The 15,886-nt window shown below is 50.1% G+C and overlaps 1 protein-coding gene across 3 annotated transcripts in view; it reads right to left on the minus strand.

Moving 5' to 3' along the window:
* ARHGAP32 (Rho GTPase activating protein 32) overlaps window positions 1-15,886 on the minus strand; it is a 247,179-nt gene that overhangs the window by 93,966 nt on the left and 137,327 nt on the right. For all 3 annotated transcript variants that reach the window (XM_054292846.1, XM_054292844.1, XM_054292845.1), the window contains one exon: window positions 7,273-7,359. In XM_054292846.1, the coding sequence (XP_054148821.1) occupies window positions 7,273-7,359 (87 nt within the window). The remainder of the gene's footprint in view (window positions 1-7,272; window positions 7,360-15,886) is intronic.

Raw genomic sequence — 15,886 nt, forward strand, 5'->3', positions numbered from 1 at the left:
ACCATGCCAGCTCCAGAGTAATGATGTTAATTAAGCAGTTCAGATGTAATTCAACCCCTAGAGCTGGCAGTTTACTTCCCCAAAGCCTGGACCAGAGCCAGGTGTTTCAAAGCCCCTCCACCTTGGCTTTGGGATCTCCTGAGGTCTGAGCACAGCCCAGAGCACCCTGCAGGCTGCCTGCCATCTCCAGGCACTCTTGATTAATTCTCATTCCCACTGTCACTTTGCTTTTATTTACAGCTGCTGGGAGCAGGAGGCACACAGTGTGTGACCTCAGATCCACCGGAGCACAGCACTGCAGTGATGGATTAGCAGGGGGCAAACCAGGAATTCTGCTGCTTGCTTTTCTGATGTGAAACAGCCCTCAACACCCCAGAAAAGCTTAGGACAGAGGTTTCAACATGTGTGAACATCTGGAAGGATGGGTAAGAAATACACAAGCCAGAAAGGCATGTGGGCAGATTTTGAAAGGGTTTTGTGGATTTACAAAATACCCAGGACTGGTTACCCAGAGGAACAACCTGGTTTAATGCAAGGTGTCCCTGCCCATGGCAGGGGCTAGAACTGGATGGGCCTGAAGTTCTTTTCCAGCTCACACATTCCATGATTCCACCTCCAAACACCTGTACACGTGAGGCACCAAACTCGTGCACAACCTGTCAGGGGAAGTCTCATTTCCCTGGTCACCTTCAGGCAAGTGGTGCCAAGAGGCAGAAAAGAAGAACAAAAAACAAGGCAGGGGAAAGGTCATGATGATGATGACCAGAATTTTAATGCATCTGAAAGCAGAGGAGCTTTTCTGAGCCTTGAGCACACACAGCCTGGCCCTGACCAGGTGGGGGGACACACAGGTAGGGACAGGAGGCTGCATCATGGCAAAATTTGCTGTTTAATGAAAGCATCCATTAACTGCTTCTGGTTTGTTTAGTAAAATCCTAAATCAAGGCAGAAAATCCTAGATAAACATGGAAAAGGGGGCTAACACACATTCTGAAAACAGATTTTGCACTGGTTAGGATCTACCCGGATGCTCCACATAAATGTATCTCTTTAATAAATACATGAAAGCTTTCCCCTCTCTGTGTTTCTATATGTATATAAAGCACACAGAAGAATTAATACCTGTGAGTTAGAACCTGTCCTTCAGTCATCAGCTTAAAGAGCTTTTCACAGGAGCAAAGCAGCACTTACTCAGTTCCTGTTCTCCAGGTGTTTGAGTTTCAATCAGAAACTACTAATAAAGAAGACAAAGAACCCAACCATATTTTGAATGTTTGACTCAAAAACCTCCTGCAAGCAATTTGTGGTTCCAGCCTGGACTATCCCAGGCAGCCAGAACCAGCAAACCACATTTGAGCTGGTGCTCCTCTGACTCAGACATTGCCCCTGTGGGAAGATCTTGCACTCTCTCCTCCCCAGAAACCACCCAGGAGGGGAGTCCTGCCTGCTGCTCCTCCATAGAGCCTGCTCTTCCTCCATAGAGCCTGCTCTTCCTCCTCAGAGCCTGCTCTTCCTCCATAGAGCCTGCTCCTCCTCCTCAGAGCCTGCTCTTCCTCCATAGAGCCTGCTCCTCCTCCTCAGAGCCTGCTCTTCCTCCATAGAGCCTGCTCTTCCTCCTCAGAGCCTGCTCTTCCTCCATAGAGCCTGCTCCTCCTCCTCAGAGCCTGCTCTTCCTCCATAGAGCCTGCTCCTCCTCCTCAGAGCCTGCTCCTCCTCCTCAGAGCCTGCTCTTCCTCCATAGAGCCTGCTCTTCCTCCTCAGAGCCTGCTCCTCCTCCTCAGAGCCTGCTCCTCCTCCATAGAGCCTGCTCTTCCTCCTCGGAGCCTGCTCTTCCTCCTCGGAGCCTGCTCCTTCTCCTCGGAGCCTGCTCTTCCTCCTCGGAGCCTGCTCCTCCTCCTCGGAGCCTGCTCCTCCTCCTCAGAGCCTGCTCTTCCTCCATAGAGCCTGCTCTTCCTCCTCGGAGCCTGCTCTTCCTCCTCGGAGCCTGCTCCTTCTCCTCGGAGCCTGCTCTTCCTCCTCGGAGCCTGCTCCTCCTCCTCGGAGCCTGCTCCTCCTCCTCGGAGCCTGCTCTTCCTCCTCGGAGCCTGCTCCTCCTCCTCGGAGCCTGCTCCTCCTCCTCGGAGCCTGCTCCTCCTCCTCGGAGCCTGCTCCTCCTCCTCGGAGCCTGCTCCTCCTCCTCGGAGCCTGCTCCTCCTCCTCGGAGCCTGCTCTTCCTCCTCGGAGCCTGCTCCTCCTCCTCGGAGCCTGCTCCTCCTCCTCGGAGCCTGCTCTTCCTCCTCAGAGCCTGCTCTTCCTCCATAAGCCTGCTCCTCCTCCTCAGAGCCTGCTCCTTCTCCTTGGAGCCTGCTCTTCCTCCTCAGAGCCTGCTCTTCCTCCATAAGCCTGCTCTTCCTCCTCAGAGCCTGCTCCTTCTCCTTGGAGCCTGTTCCTCCTCCTCAGAGCCTGTTCCTCCTCCTTGGAGCCTGCTCCTCCTCCATAGAGCCTGCTCTTCCTCCATAAGCCTGCTCTTCCTCCTTGGAGCCTGCTCTTCCTCCATAAGCCTGCTCCTCCTCCTTGGAGCCTGCCTTTCCTGGCCTCCCCTGTGCCCCTGCACTCTCCTGACTGCACAGGGAACGTGGGGATGCCTTCAGAGCCTGGCAAATGCTGCTCTCCAAGCAGCAGGTGCCCAGCTCAAAGCTCCTGCAGGGCAGAGCTGGGACAAGGGGCTGAGGTTTGGGGCAATGTCCTCCTCTGGGCACCAGGGACCTGCTTGCACCCACCAGAGCAAACACAGCCCCTGCTGGAAGGGAGAACGGGAGCAGGGCACAGCACTGGGCATCCCGTGCCACAGGAATGGCTCAGCTCCTGCCAGCCTGAAAATGGGAGCAGGAAAATGGAGAAAACCCTGCCTGGAGCATGAGAATTCCTGCCCTGGGAACAGCCTTAGAAAAAGGCTTCCTTTGCTGGCATTATCCCTGGGAAGGAGGAGCAGGAAAGGGGCTGCCATCACAGCAGCCAGCCTTGTTTAATCCCTGGGACTGTGTCAGCCCTGACATCCCTGCTGAGCAGTGCCTGTCACTCCTGTCCCAACAATCCACCTGTGAGCAGGGACAGGAGCAGCCAGAGCCTCGGGAAGGGCTGGAAGTTCCAGCCCCAACCCTGAATGTGAACATCTCCACAGACAGTCCTTGTTCTCCCCCTGCCACTCCAAATGTCACCAAAAATGATGCTTGAGCTGTTCCAACATCACAAATCTCACACGGTAAACAGCATTTACAAGTTTCATTTTTCAGAACAAAAGCTGAGACTGGGCATTTTTCTGCTGTAATATTTAAGTAAGTACACAGGGAGTTGCTGTAATGTCACACAAACAAACCCCAAAACATGCAAAAGGCCATTTCCAGCCTTCCTTACAAGCTGATTGGATTAGCCCATTCCAGCCCTTTTGCAGGCTCTGAATTGTGCTGATTTATTCTCCAGACACAAAGTAACTCCTTTTAAATGTGGTTCAGACTGTGTAAATTCTTTGTTTATCCCTGTGGAACTCCCAAGGGTTGCAAACACTGTCCAAGGACTTTCACAGCAGCAGGTACAGCACAGATTCCTCAGGGGTCTCAGCCATCCCTGGCTCCTCCAGGAACCACAGGGATTCCCAATTCCTGTCCCCAGGTTCAGAGGGTCCACAGGTGCAGTCCTCACACCACCCTTCCTGGACTTCACCCTTTTATTTTAATATCACTCTTTTCACAGAACTCCTGAAATCTATCTTCTAGAAATGCAAGTTCAGCGCAATCTTACTTGGAAAAAAAGGAAAATCCACCTGAATTGCTGAAAAAAAACCCAAACCAAACCCTCCCATCATTGTCTCTGCCCAATAGGATTTAACTCCCTCCCTTTGTCATTTCCTAGTTCTCATGTTTAAATTTGTTGAGAGGAATCAAAAGAAGAATCCTATCTCTCCTCTTTTCTGAAACAGCTCTCTATATATTCCCACTTTTTCTTAAGAGCTAATAAACTGGATTAATTTTTTTAGGTTTTTAAGTAGAAGAAAAGCTGAGCAGAGACTTAACCCCTCCTCTGAACCTTGCACAAAGCCTGGATTTCACAAGCTGACTTGCAGCTCAAATACACCTCCCAAAGAATGCTTTTTCAAACCTTATCTGGAAAGGTTTTGCAAAATAGGCATCAAGCACTAATTCTCTTTACAGCACTAAAATGATACTCACAGCTGGGAAGGAGTGGGATAGAATTCCCTCAGTGTAAGGAGCTGTGTCCTGCCAAACCCAGCTAAGGCTGAGATGTTTGAAATTTCTGCTGCTCCAGGGCTTTGCTTTGCTGCCTCCCCAGAGGGAATGGCCCAGCAAATGCCACCTGATGGGCACAGCACAGGGGGCTGCCCAGCCCAGAGCGGCCCCCAGACCCAGGGGTGTGACTGATTTCTCCAAGTCTGCAATCAAAAGCTGCCAGGATGGGAACACCCTCACCCTTCGCTATCTGCTCCTGCAACAAACCACAGCAATTCAGAGCTTTTACACTGATGGCATCCAGCCTCCCTGGCACAAGGCTGTGCCCATCTGACAATCCAGGACACAGCTCAGGCTGCTGCAGTGCCCAAACACCGGTGCTGGAACCACATCCGAAGGGTGAGGAAAGCCAAATTGGGTTTTCAGCCTTTTTTCCTCCTCCCTTCAGTATTTTTGGCCCAAGCCAGATGCACCCTGCCAAAATGTGTCCCCACTGCACCAACACTCCCTGAGCTATTTCACACCTCCCATGCCATGCTCCTGTGGAGCCAGCTCCACACAGACACTGCTGGGTCCAAGGGTGATGGAATGGAATCTCCCCCTGCACAGGGAGAGGCCAGGGCTGGAGGATCTCCATGGCAGAAATGATGCTCAGCTGTGCAGTTCCTCCCATGCCTTCCTGGTCATTGGATCCAAATGTCACAAATGTCTCAGCTTCCTCTGGATCTGAGAGACAGGGACATGCAGGAACGTGGGACAGGGTGCTCACAGGCCTGGGAAGGGAGAAGCTCCAGCCAGCTAGGGGGAACAGGAGAATAGAAAAAAAAGAGAAAAAAGGGAGGAAAGAATACAGGAAATGTAAGGGGAAAAAAGAGAAAAAGGAAAGAGGGGGAAAGGGCAAAAAAGAAAAGGGGAAAGAAGAAAGAGAAGAAAGAGAAAAAGGAGAAAGAAAAAAGGGAATTAGGAAAAAAGGAAAGAAGGAAAGGAGGAAAGGGGAAAGAGGAAAAGAGGAAGAGAAAAAGGAGAAAGAAAAGGAAAGGAAAGGGGGAAAGGGAAAGAAAAGAAAATAAAAAATAAAAAGAAAAAAGGTAAAGAAGGATGACAGGGAGACAAAGGTGGCTGGTTCTACAACCATCCTTCAATGGATGAGGCCAAATCCTAAGGTTTGAATTTGAGTTCAGTGGGAAGGTTTGGGAAGGTTTGGGAAGGGAAGGTTTGGGAAGGGAAGGTTTGGGAAGGGAAGGGAAGGTTTGGGAAGGGAAGGGAAGGTTTGGGAAGGGAAGGTTTGGGAAGGTTTGGGAAGGGAAGGTTTGGGAAAGTTTGGGAAGGTTTGGGAAGGTTTGGGAAGGTTTGGGAAGGGAAGGGAAGGGAAGGGAAGGGAAGGGAAGGGAAGGGAAGGGAAGGGAAGGGAATTTCTCAGGAGCTGGGCCTGGTGCAGAGTGGCTACAATTCCCTTTGCCAAGGCTAACACAATTCCCCCCATTGTCCCCAGCCAGATGAAATCCATGCCTGTACCCTCAGACACATCCAGCAAAGCACTGGAGAGTGGGAGCCAGGCACCAGAGGAGCAGGGTCAGGCCTCACCTCCATTGATCCCCATGCCAGCTCTCTGCTGCTCCTGGGCCTCCCTCCTGCTCAGGGGCACTCTGCAGGGTCTGACACACAGTTATATACCTGGGCCACCCTGTGAATCTCTGGAGTCAGGTGGGGGGGAAGGATCAGAAGTGATGTGCTCTGGAGCTAGTGAAAAACTGCCATGTTCTCCAGGCTCACCAGCAACAGCCAGGGAATAATCCAGGGCTCATCCCTCCACTGAGCACTGCAAACGTACCCCAAATGTGAGGGCTCCAAACACACTGAAATTCATTCCCATTTCCTACAGTCCCCTGAAATCCCTTTGCCAGGCTCTGCCCTGCTGTGGCTGGCACAGACGTGTGCCCACACCCAGGGTTTGCTGTGCTGCCTGTCAGCCCGGGCTGCTGGGCTGGGCAGTGCTGCTTCGGGGCCAGACTGGCTCCAGGGCGTTACAACAGTCCCAAAAAATGCCAAAACACTGGCAAATGTGAAAGATGTCCACCTGGAGCCTCTCTTCCCTCTCCCGAGAGCACGTTCATAAACATGTACAGGAACATGTGACAGCTGCCCACAGAGAGGAATTATTGTATTAATATATTATTATTATTATAATTCCTGCTGGAATTAACACTGCTGGAGCTCAGCCTGGCCAGGCTCCACCTCCAGAACAAGGCAAGAGGCTCTGCTCCTCAAGAGGTGGGATGCTCTGCTCCTCAGGATGCAGGATGCAGTGTTCCTCAGCTCTCACAACACCCCACTCTGAGCACAGAGCTGAGGCAGCAGAGCAGGGACCCTGCAAATTCCCCACCTGGCAGTGTGTACTCACTGCTGAGATGGATGCTGGGGGGTGCTGAGGTGAATCATGGAAAGAGCTGCTGTCCTGAACCCAGGAAAACAACCCAACACAGGCAGTAACTCCCACTGAACCTGCCAGCACCCTGCATCTCCCACAGAGGGTGACTCACTGAGCATATCAAACACAGCCATTAGGCAGCATTCTACAAAGGCACACAGACCAGCAGATGAAGAATTCGTGGCACAGAGCAGCAGATTCCTCTGCCCAAAGCATCCTGAGATGAGAATTCCACGCCAGGTGTCTGGGAGCAGACCAAGGCTCCTGGCAGCACACTGAGGTAACAAACCTGTGGCTGGGGTTCTCCCTGGTGGGGTCACTGGTGTGTCCACGCTGCCCCCAGAGTGACCTCAGCCTGGGCACACCCACTCCCATCTCTGGGCTCATCCCTGGCCACCAGTCAGGATTATTTCTTCACACTTTTCTCCTTTTTCTCCCCTCAATCCTTCTCTCCTAAAATGTGCTGGTGGCAGCACCACAGGCAGCACCCCGGGGGGACCGAGCCAGGGAAGGGGTGAAAAACCCCAGACACAGCACAGGGAAGTGTCACATCCCAACACTCTGGGGCTGTGTGGGACAGAGAATGGAAGCCAGGCTGGGGAGAGAAAGCAGGGCACTTACCTGACAGGAGATCTGCACCAGGTACACCAGCTCCTTGGACTCACAGCCATTCCTGGTCACTTCGTTCTGTTCCTCCGGGAGCGAGAGCTGCAGGGAGGGAGGGGGAGAGGAGAGAGCAGCAGTCAGTGAGGGCACAGAGCAGCACAGGGGCTGCACCCACAGCAGCTCCCACACACGCTGAGCCCCAGGCAATCAATCAGGCAAGGCCTTGTCTGGCTGGAGCTGCCCCAGGGGGACACTCAGCACACACAGACCCTGCAATGCCACCGGGTTCTGGAACCTCACCTGACACGTTAAAAATAAAAACACGGTTCAAAAATAAAACAGTTACGGGGAGGCAAACGGTTCGAGGCAGGAATTAAACCCTCCGGCTTAGAAGTCTGCAAAATTAATTGTTCACTGAAAATATCTCTATAAATATTCATGGATAGTGAATATAGAACATAGAGCTTCTCCATACCCCCTCCCCACATGTTTTTAGTTTTTTATTTTATACATTCAGGCAGACATTAAATAATAAAACATATCTCCCAATTTCAGTGCTGTCGAGCAATTCACCCCAGCAAAGTTTTATGGCACCATTCATCACAGCCAGAGGCATTAAGAGCATCATCAGGATGTGTTTGTGTGAGAGCAGTGAGGAGACATTCCTGCACATGGACTGAGCCTGGAGCATCCCACTCCTGGCCCTGTTAACCCACTAAAATGGCTAATGTTTAATGATCTTCTCTGAGAGCAGAAATTACAAATAATCCTAAGTAAGTTAAGACTGTTTGCAAAGCAAATAAATAAAGGAAATGTGTACATAAAATTTAAAAGGCTGTAAAAAATCCTAATTAGTCAAGAGCAATAAAAAAATCCTGAACCAAATGAAAGCAGAAATGAAAAAAAGGCTGAGGAGAAGAATCCCAAGTTGCTGTATGTAACGGATGTAAGCAAGTGAAAATCAGAAGTGAGTAGTGAGAGACATCTCACAAAAAAGGGACAAAGAAGGCAAAGTTCTCTCCATACAAATGACCATGACACCTAGAATGTGTTTAACTTTGCTCTGCCAGAATCTCCCTTCTCTCTGCAGGGAAGTCCCACTGCACATGGATTCAGCCCTCTCCCTCCACCAACCCAGCTCCTGGGATTCTGACTTCTTTCCTGATGGCTGTACACAGGTAAGTAACAACATCCCTGGTCCAGAGAAGGTCTTTAGATCTGTACAATTTATTACCAGCATGGGCTGCTGCCATTAATGTGATTAAACACAACCATTGCTTCTGTATTGCACCTTCCCCCCATCTTTATCATCATTTTTTGCTATCAAATGTCACATCTGAAGTGTTATTGAGTTTTGAAACGATGGCCAAAGGAAACCCAAGGCATGCAGTAAAGGAAGGCTCACACACACTGTAGGTATTTGCCATGTTTGCCAGGTATGAGGGGCTCTGGGTCAGAGTCACAAAGATGATCCAAAGGCTGGAGCAGCCCTTCTGTAAGAAAAGGCTGAGAGAAATGAAAGTGCTCACCTGGAGAGGAGAAGGCTGGGAAAGCTGGGGCTGTTCAGCTGGAGAAGAATCCATGGAGAGCTCAGAGCCCCTTGCAGGGCCTAAAGGGGCTCCAGGAGAGCTGGAGAGGGACTGGGGACAGGGATGGAGGGACAGGACACAGGGAATGGCTCCCACTGGCAGAGGGCAGGGATGGATGGGATACTGGGAATTGGGAATTGTTCCCTGTGAGGGTGGGCAGGCCCTGGCACAGGGTGCCCAGAGCAGCTGGGGCTGCCCCTGGATCCCTGGCAGTGCCCAAGGCCAGGCTGGGCAGGGCTGGGAGCAACCTGGGACAGGTTGGGACTGGATGAGCTTTAAGGGCTCTTCTAACCCAACCCAATTCTGAGATTCTATGAAGCAAATGTGGGTTTCCTACTCCTGGAGAAAGTTTTCCATCCCCTAATCTTCCCTGAGGGCACACGGACCCCCCCAGCCCAAGGGAATTTCAGGCGTCCCTTCACTGAGTGTATCAGTGGCAAAACTCATCACCACAGGCCCAAAAAAAAACAACAGCCAGGTAACAAAATCACCAAGAGGCAACTGCAGAGCTCCCTGAAAGGAACTCAGGGCCTGACTGTGCAGCAGAACGTGGGGAAGAGAAAGGCAGGGGTGAATCCATCACCCTCTCCCTCACACACCCACAGCAGGCCGGGCTCCGCACAGAGCGCAGGAGGAGCAGGGATCAGCTGGAGCTGTGAGCAGGGCACTGGGGCACAGCCATCCTCCTTCCCAAGGCCTGGGGAGCATCCTCGGGATCCCACTCAGGGGTTCACACCTCCCAGGCAGCCCCTCCTCAGGCCCTGTTCACACAATGTCACCGTGGGGAGGAGGGACATTCCAGCCACTGCTGGCCCCGGGCCATGCACCTGTCCCTGACTGCAGAGCTGTAAAACCAGCTAACACTGGGCAGCCTCGTGTCACCGAGACCGAGACAGAAACTGTTCACACAGGAAAATCTCTGGGGTTTATCCTGCACTCCAGCTGTCCTCACAGCAAAATGCCCCCAAAGATGAATATTTGCTCATGTTCCCTGTCCCCACGTGGTTCAGTGTTGCAGTGGGAGCTCATTGCCTGTTTTACTTCCCAGTCCCTTCCCAGGTGTGGCAATACCTCTCTCCCTTCCCCCTCGCCCCCTTGCTGAGTGAGTTCTGTCAGTCAGTTTTAACATTCCAGCAAGGCCTCGTGTGGTTGGTCAGGTTCAAAGGATGCCCCCAGGCCTGGGGTCACTGGCCTGTCTGTGTGTCCCTCGTCCCCTGAGACCCTGCCCCTCCCACCTGGTTGGTGCTCACTGTCCCTTCCCCTCCCCCTGTCCCTGGGCCTAAATTCAGCCAGGGCCATGTGCTCAGCATTCTGTTGGAGCTGTTACCAACATTCAGATGTGACCATGGAATAAACTCTGGATTAAACCCTCTGACAGAATCCCTCTCCTTTTCCTCTTCACCCTCGCCTGAAGCCCTTCCACCTGAGGTAAACTGAGTTTCTACAAGCCTGGGTTTGTTTCAGTGCCCAGCTGCACCATCCAGCCAGGCAAAGGTGTCTGTGAGGTGAAACGCCACAGCTGCTGCCTTTGGCCCAGCAGCAAGGCTCAGACGAGCCCAGGCACAATCTACCTGGTGATACTGGGATCTTATTCCAATAGTTCAGTTTGTATTTTGCTTTGTTAATAGACATGCACCAAAGCTCTCCCAAAAATCATGGATGTCCTGATGTTTAAAAGCTTTTCCTGCTGCTGCATTCCTTGTAAACAGAACATCCTGGAAAGCACAGTTGCCCCCAGGCTTGATCTGAAATCCAAGCACAAAGCAGAGGCCTCTCCTGACCTTACGGGACTCTGAACATGACTCACAGGCAGAATCTGGTTGGCTCCAAAGTGGGACATTGATTTTTGTGTTCTTAAAGAACAGAGCAGCCAGCAGGGCCTGGTGGATATCCCTGTAACTGTGCCAATCTGTTTTCCTGAGGTAAATAATCTGTAAATAGCATTTATTGCAAGTGATCAGAGTTAAACAGCATATACTTTATAATATATAATCTGCAATGTTCCTTCTTCACATTGAAACTGGCTGTCAAACCTCCTGAGCCTGATGAACAATTATGAGGCATTAGATCCCATTAGGTTCATTTATTGCTGGAATATATATGCATAGCTAGGATGAGTGGATATGACAAATTTTATAAATGGGCTTTAGAGTATCCTAAACTTTTCATTGGTAGCATTTCATGATACACAAAGAAAACCTCAAAATCAGTCACACCATACTTTGTGTGTATGGATAATGCAGAGTCTTGAAAACATCACAGAATTAGGGAATTCCAGAATGGTCTGGGTTGGAAGGGACCTTAAAGCTCATCTGGTTCCTTGGGCAGGGACTCCTTCCACAGTCCCAGGCTGCTCCAACCTGGCCTTGGGCATTTCCAGGGGCAGCCACAGCTCCTCTGGGCAGCAAGGCCAAGGCATGGCTCCAATTTGTCTTTACATGGCTGGGGACAAGTCTGGGAGCCTTCACCCTGCACACACTCACTGAGAACTGATGATGAATTCCACACAGGTAATTTTTCCTCCACCAGCAAACTCGTACCACAAGTTTTGGGCTCTTTTTGCCCAAAAGAGCAGTGCTTGCTGGCCAAGACTTGCCTGATCACATCTACAAGGAGCTTTAACCTAGAAATGCTTCTAGTTCATGTCTGAGGCTCATCTCTGGCAAGCTGGGTGATAAAGGGACTAATTTTACAGGGGTCTCCTGCAGAGCAAAATTTATTGGTCATTCCTCTTGTAGGGAAGAACAGCAAAGCAGGAGGCTGAGTTATGATACAGCACATTCAGAATTAAAAATAATTAAAAGATAACTCTTGAGATCTGTGCAATCATTTTTTTTACTTCCAACCACTGCAGGGTTTTGTGTGCTCCTCTTACAAATAGCAAAAGCTGTGAAAAATCATCTCAGGAAAAGCACTACATAAATCTGTTGAGAGGACAGGGATTGTTGGCTACTAACAATGAGCCAAATCCTGACCAGGTAAGACCTGGTGCCCCAGATGTCAAAGGAAGCTCATTCAGCAGCTTTGACTTTCATCTCCTTGTTTCCTGAGTGATGTCAACCCCATCATCCAGCTCTCCTGGTCCCAGGGTGATTTGTGAGAAGCCTGGGGAGTGTGGATTTGATTTGTCTGTGGAACTTACTTCAACTTCTGCTTCATAAAGCCATGAGTGCACTGATCTCACTCATGCACATCACAGCAAGTGAGTAACACAGGGCTGCGGCAGAGAGCTCACAATAAAATAAAAATATGTAAGAAAGAGAAAACAAAAGAAAATAAAAAAGCCCAAATAAATTCCACTCCCCAACAGAATCAGCGTTAAGGTTATAATTTAATGAGGGAGGCATTCAGTAATTAGATGACAATTAATTAATGAGAACTGTAAGCTAGGAAAATAATCTTGTTTCCAAATAGGAGGAACAGATAATCCTTCCCAAACTCCAAATCTGTCTGTGCAGGCAATGGTGTAAACTTTTATACTTGAATTAAACTAATCCAACTGAGACCCCCTCTCGTGTCAGAGGAGTGAAGTCAGTGTGTAGCTACACTGGGACACAGCCAGGGAATAACGCTCCAGAGAGCAGCAAAACCCTGTAAAATAACTCCTACAATTGCTGGAGCTGATTTCAGACCTTACAGCACCTCCCAGGTTCCATCTCAATTCCTTGGACAATGATGTCCTGGCTGGGAGCCAGCAGAGAGCCAAGACCTCAGAGGTGATGCTGGGGGTGCACACCAGGGCCTGGCTCCTGCAAGAGGCTTTGGGGACACTGCTGGTGCAGAGCTGGGACAGGATCAAGCCACAGGGAGCAAACAGGAGCTTCCTCAGGAAAATACTGGGACAACCACAAACATCCAAACGTCACCAATCTGAGCTGACACAGGAGTTTCTGGCATCTATCACAGAGGGTGACAGAAACCTGCCTGTCCTTGGCCCTGCCCTGAGGGTTTCTCATACATTTCACAGCCAGTCAAAGGAATTATGGAGAATCACAGAATCGTTGAGGTTGAAAAAGCATGAGATCATGGAAGTCCAACCATTCCTCCAGCACTGCCACGACCCATGTCCACAAGTATCACATCCACATGGATTTGAAATCCCCCTGGGGATGTGGACTCCACCACTGGCCCTAGGCAGCTGTGTCAGGGCTGGACAGCCCTTTCCAGGAAGAAATTCTCCCTGATATCCAAGCTAAACCTCCCCTAGAGCAACTTGAGGCCGTTCCCTCTGCTCCTGTCCCTGTTCCCTGGAGCACAGCCCGATCCCCCCGGCTGTGCCCTCCTGGCAGGAGCTGTGCAGAGCCACAAGGGCCCCTGAGCCTCCTTTGCTCCAGGCTGAGCCCCTGCCCAGCTACCTGGACAACAAAACACAGCTGCTCCCTCCAGATCTTTCCCTATGCTGCAAAATACTAATTACTTAATATTAATTACAACAGTATTATTCACCTAATAGATATAATCATATTGTGGTACCTAATAGATATAATTATATTGTGGTATGTATCTAAATATATGCATATAAATATGAGTGCTTTACTTGTATAATAAATATTTTGATATTCATATAATAAACTATACCCATAATATAAAATACAATAAATGTATAACTGTATAAATAACTGTATAAATGTATAACTGTATAAAATACAATAAATGTATACTGTATAAATGTATTTATATACTGAATATAACTCAGTTATTGTAAGATAAAGTACAAGCAAGTTGAGCATCATTAGCAGACCCTCTCCCCTGTGATCCAACGATCCAGGTGGGATGAGGAGCTCACAGCTGCAGGAGTCTCCAGGAGACAAGGGATGGCAGGAATGCTGACCAAGGCTTCAGCCAGGAGTTGTAAGGCAGAGGGAAGGCTGCTGCTTTTCCTGCCAGAGGTTGTGTCACTGTTCCAAGGACAGCTGGTGATGCTGTCACGTTTTCCCAAGACAGAATTTCAGGTTAAATCCCTGGGGAAGGCAGCCAGACACAGGCAATGGGAATTGCTGCTGCTCACACTCGGCCATGGCAGAAGCCCATTAATCCTGCAAAGCACTGTTTCATCTGATAACTTTTTCCTGACAGTATTAAGAATTACTTTTTTCCCCCTTCCTAAACCACCACACTTTCATATCTGTTAATTTCTGATGGTGCAATTCAGCAAATCAAACCAGGAGCAGCGGCACCTCCATGGAATGTGTGCGGTGGGGGCAAGTCTGTCTAGTGGCCAAGGGCAAGGAGCAGGACGCTCATTTCCCTGTGAAACATGGCCATGTTTGATTAAAAAACAATAATTCTAGGACTCAAATATCCTTGGGACAAATCCTGAAGAAATTAAAAGCTGATTAGACTCTGAAATACTGCCTCACTATAAGGAAAAGCTTTGGCCACATCTCTCAGCTCCAGTCACCACCAGCCAGTCCCTGCAGCAGTTCTAAATTATCCTGCTGGTCCAAGCCCCACTTCACTCTCACTACCCAGGCCATTCCTCACAGCAGCTTGTCTGGTAATGGGACATCTTCCAGACCTGCCTTTTGATACATGTGAAGATTTGACTTTATTCTATCTGAAATTTTAGGTTGGCAAATCTTCTCAAATAGGGAAATGTTTTCTACCTAATTACTCTGACAGCATAAATTATTTATATGGCCTATTTTGCCTCACTCCAGCTTTATCTTGCTAAATGTACTAATTATCCTCCCACACACTTCCCACCTTCTCCTGCTTTCCTGCCTTATCCTCAACTGTGGCTTCAGAGCAGAAAAAGAACATTCTTCACAGTGTGGTTTCTTTACCCAAGCATAAATATCCTAAAGTAATGATCAAAGTAAAGACGGGAAAGCCCTGTTTAAAGAGCATTTTTCTATCTGACTCTCCTGTTTTCCTCTGCTATTCTAAATCACCCCTTTGACAACTCCAACACAGTGCTCAAAAAGCAGCAGAAAAATACACAGAAAATCAAACAGGGCTTGATAAGAGAAAAAAGGAAAATGCACCTCCTGTAATGCCATGCAGTCACTACTCCAGGCTCCCCAGGGTGTGAGTAAATCCCTCACACCTCATCTGAACCATGTGGAGTGTTGGACATTATCCCTGGACAGTCCATGGAGCACCAGGGGCCAGCCTGGCCACACTCAGCCACCATCAGCACCAGGGTGAGCAGAGACCCAGGCACAGCTCTCCCAGCACAGCTGGATTTTGAGCTTTAAGGATCCTCTCAACCCAAGCATTCTCTTTCTCTGGTTCCCCTGCCTCTTTTGTACAGAGTGTGAGATACCATTGTGTGGGAGGGTTTGGATGCTGGAATTAAACTCCAAGGCACCTCTGGAGTAAAGCAGAGAAACATCTCCATGAAGAGATTCCCAGTGACACATGAGGGAATGGCTGGAGCTGGGCCAGGGGAGGTTTAATTTGGATTTAGAGAAAGGTTCTGCCCCCAGAGGGTGCTGGCACTGCCCAGGCTGCCCAGGGAATGGGCACAGCCTGAGGCTGCCAGAGCTCCAGGAGGGTTTGGGGATGCCCAGGGTGGGATTGTTGGGGGTCTGGGCAGGGACAGGGGTGGGACTGGGTGATCCTGGGGGTCCCTCCAGCTCAGGAGGTTCTGTGATCTGTCCTACCCTGTTTTCTCCCCATGGACTGAGCACAGTACAACAGAAAACATCCCTGGAATGTGTGAGGATAGGAGGGATAGATGTCAAATTGACTGATGGAATCCCAGGGAATGGTTTGGCTTGGAAGAGATCTTAAAGCCCATCCCATTTCACTCCCTTCCACTGCCCCAGATTGCTCCAAACCCCAATGTCCAGCCTGGCCTTGGGCACTGCCAGGGATCCAGGGTGGGCACCCTGTGCCAGGGCCTGCCCACCCTCACAGGGAACAATTCCTAATTCCCAATCTCCCATCCATCCCTGCCCTCTGGCAGTGGGAGCCATTCCCTGTGTCCTGTCCCTCCATCCCTTGTCCCCAGTCCCTCTCCAGCTCTCCTGGAGCCCCTTCAGGCCCTGGCAGGGGCTCTGAGCTCTCCCTGGAGCCTTCTCCTCTCCAGGTGA

The sequence above is a fragment of the Melozone crissalis genome, unplaced genomic scaffold, assembly GCF_028551555.1.
Source record: "Melozone crissalis strain CALT ecotype California unplaced genomic scaffold, PUWL_Pcris_2 ptg000120l_1, whole genome shotgun sequence".
Taxonomy (NCBI): Eukaryota; Metazoa; Chordata; class Aves; order Passeriformes; family Passerellidae; genus Melozone; species Melozone crissalis.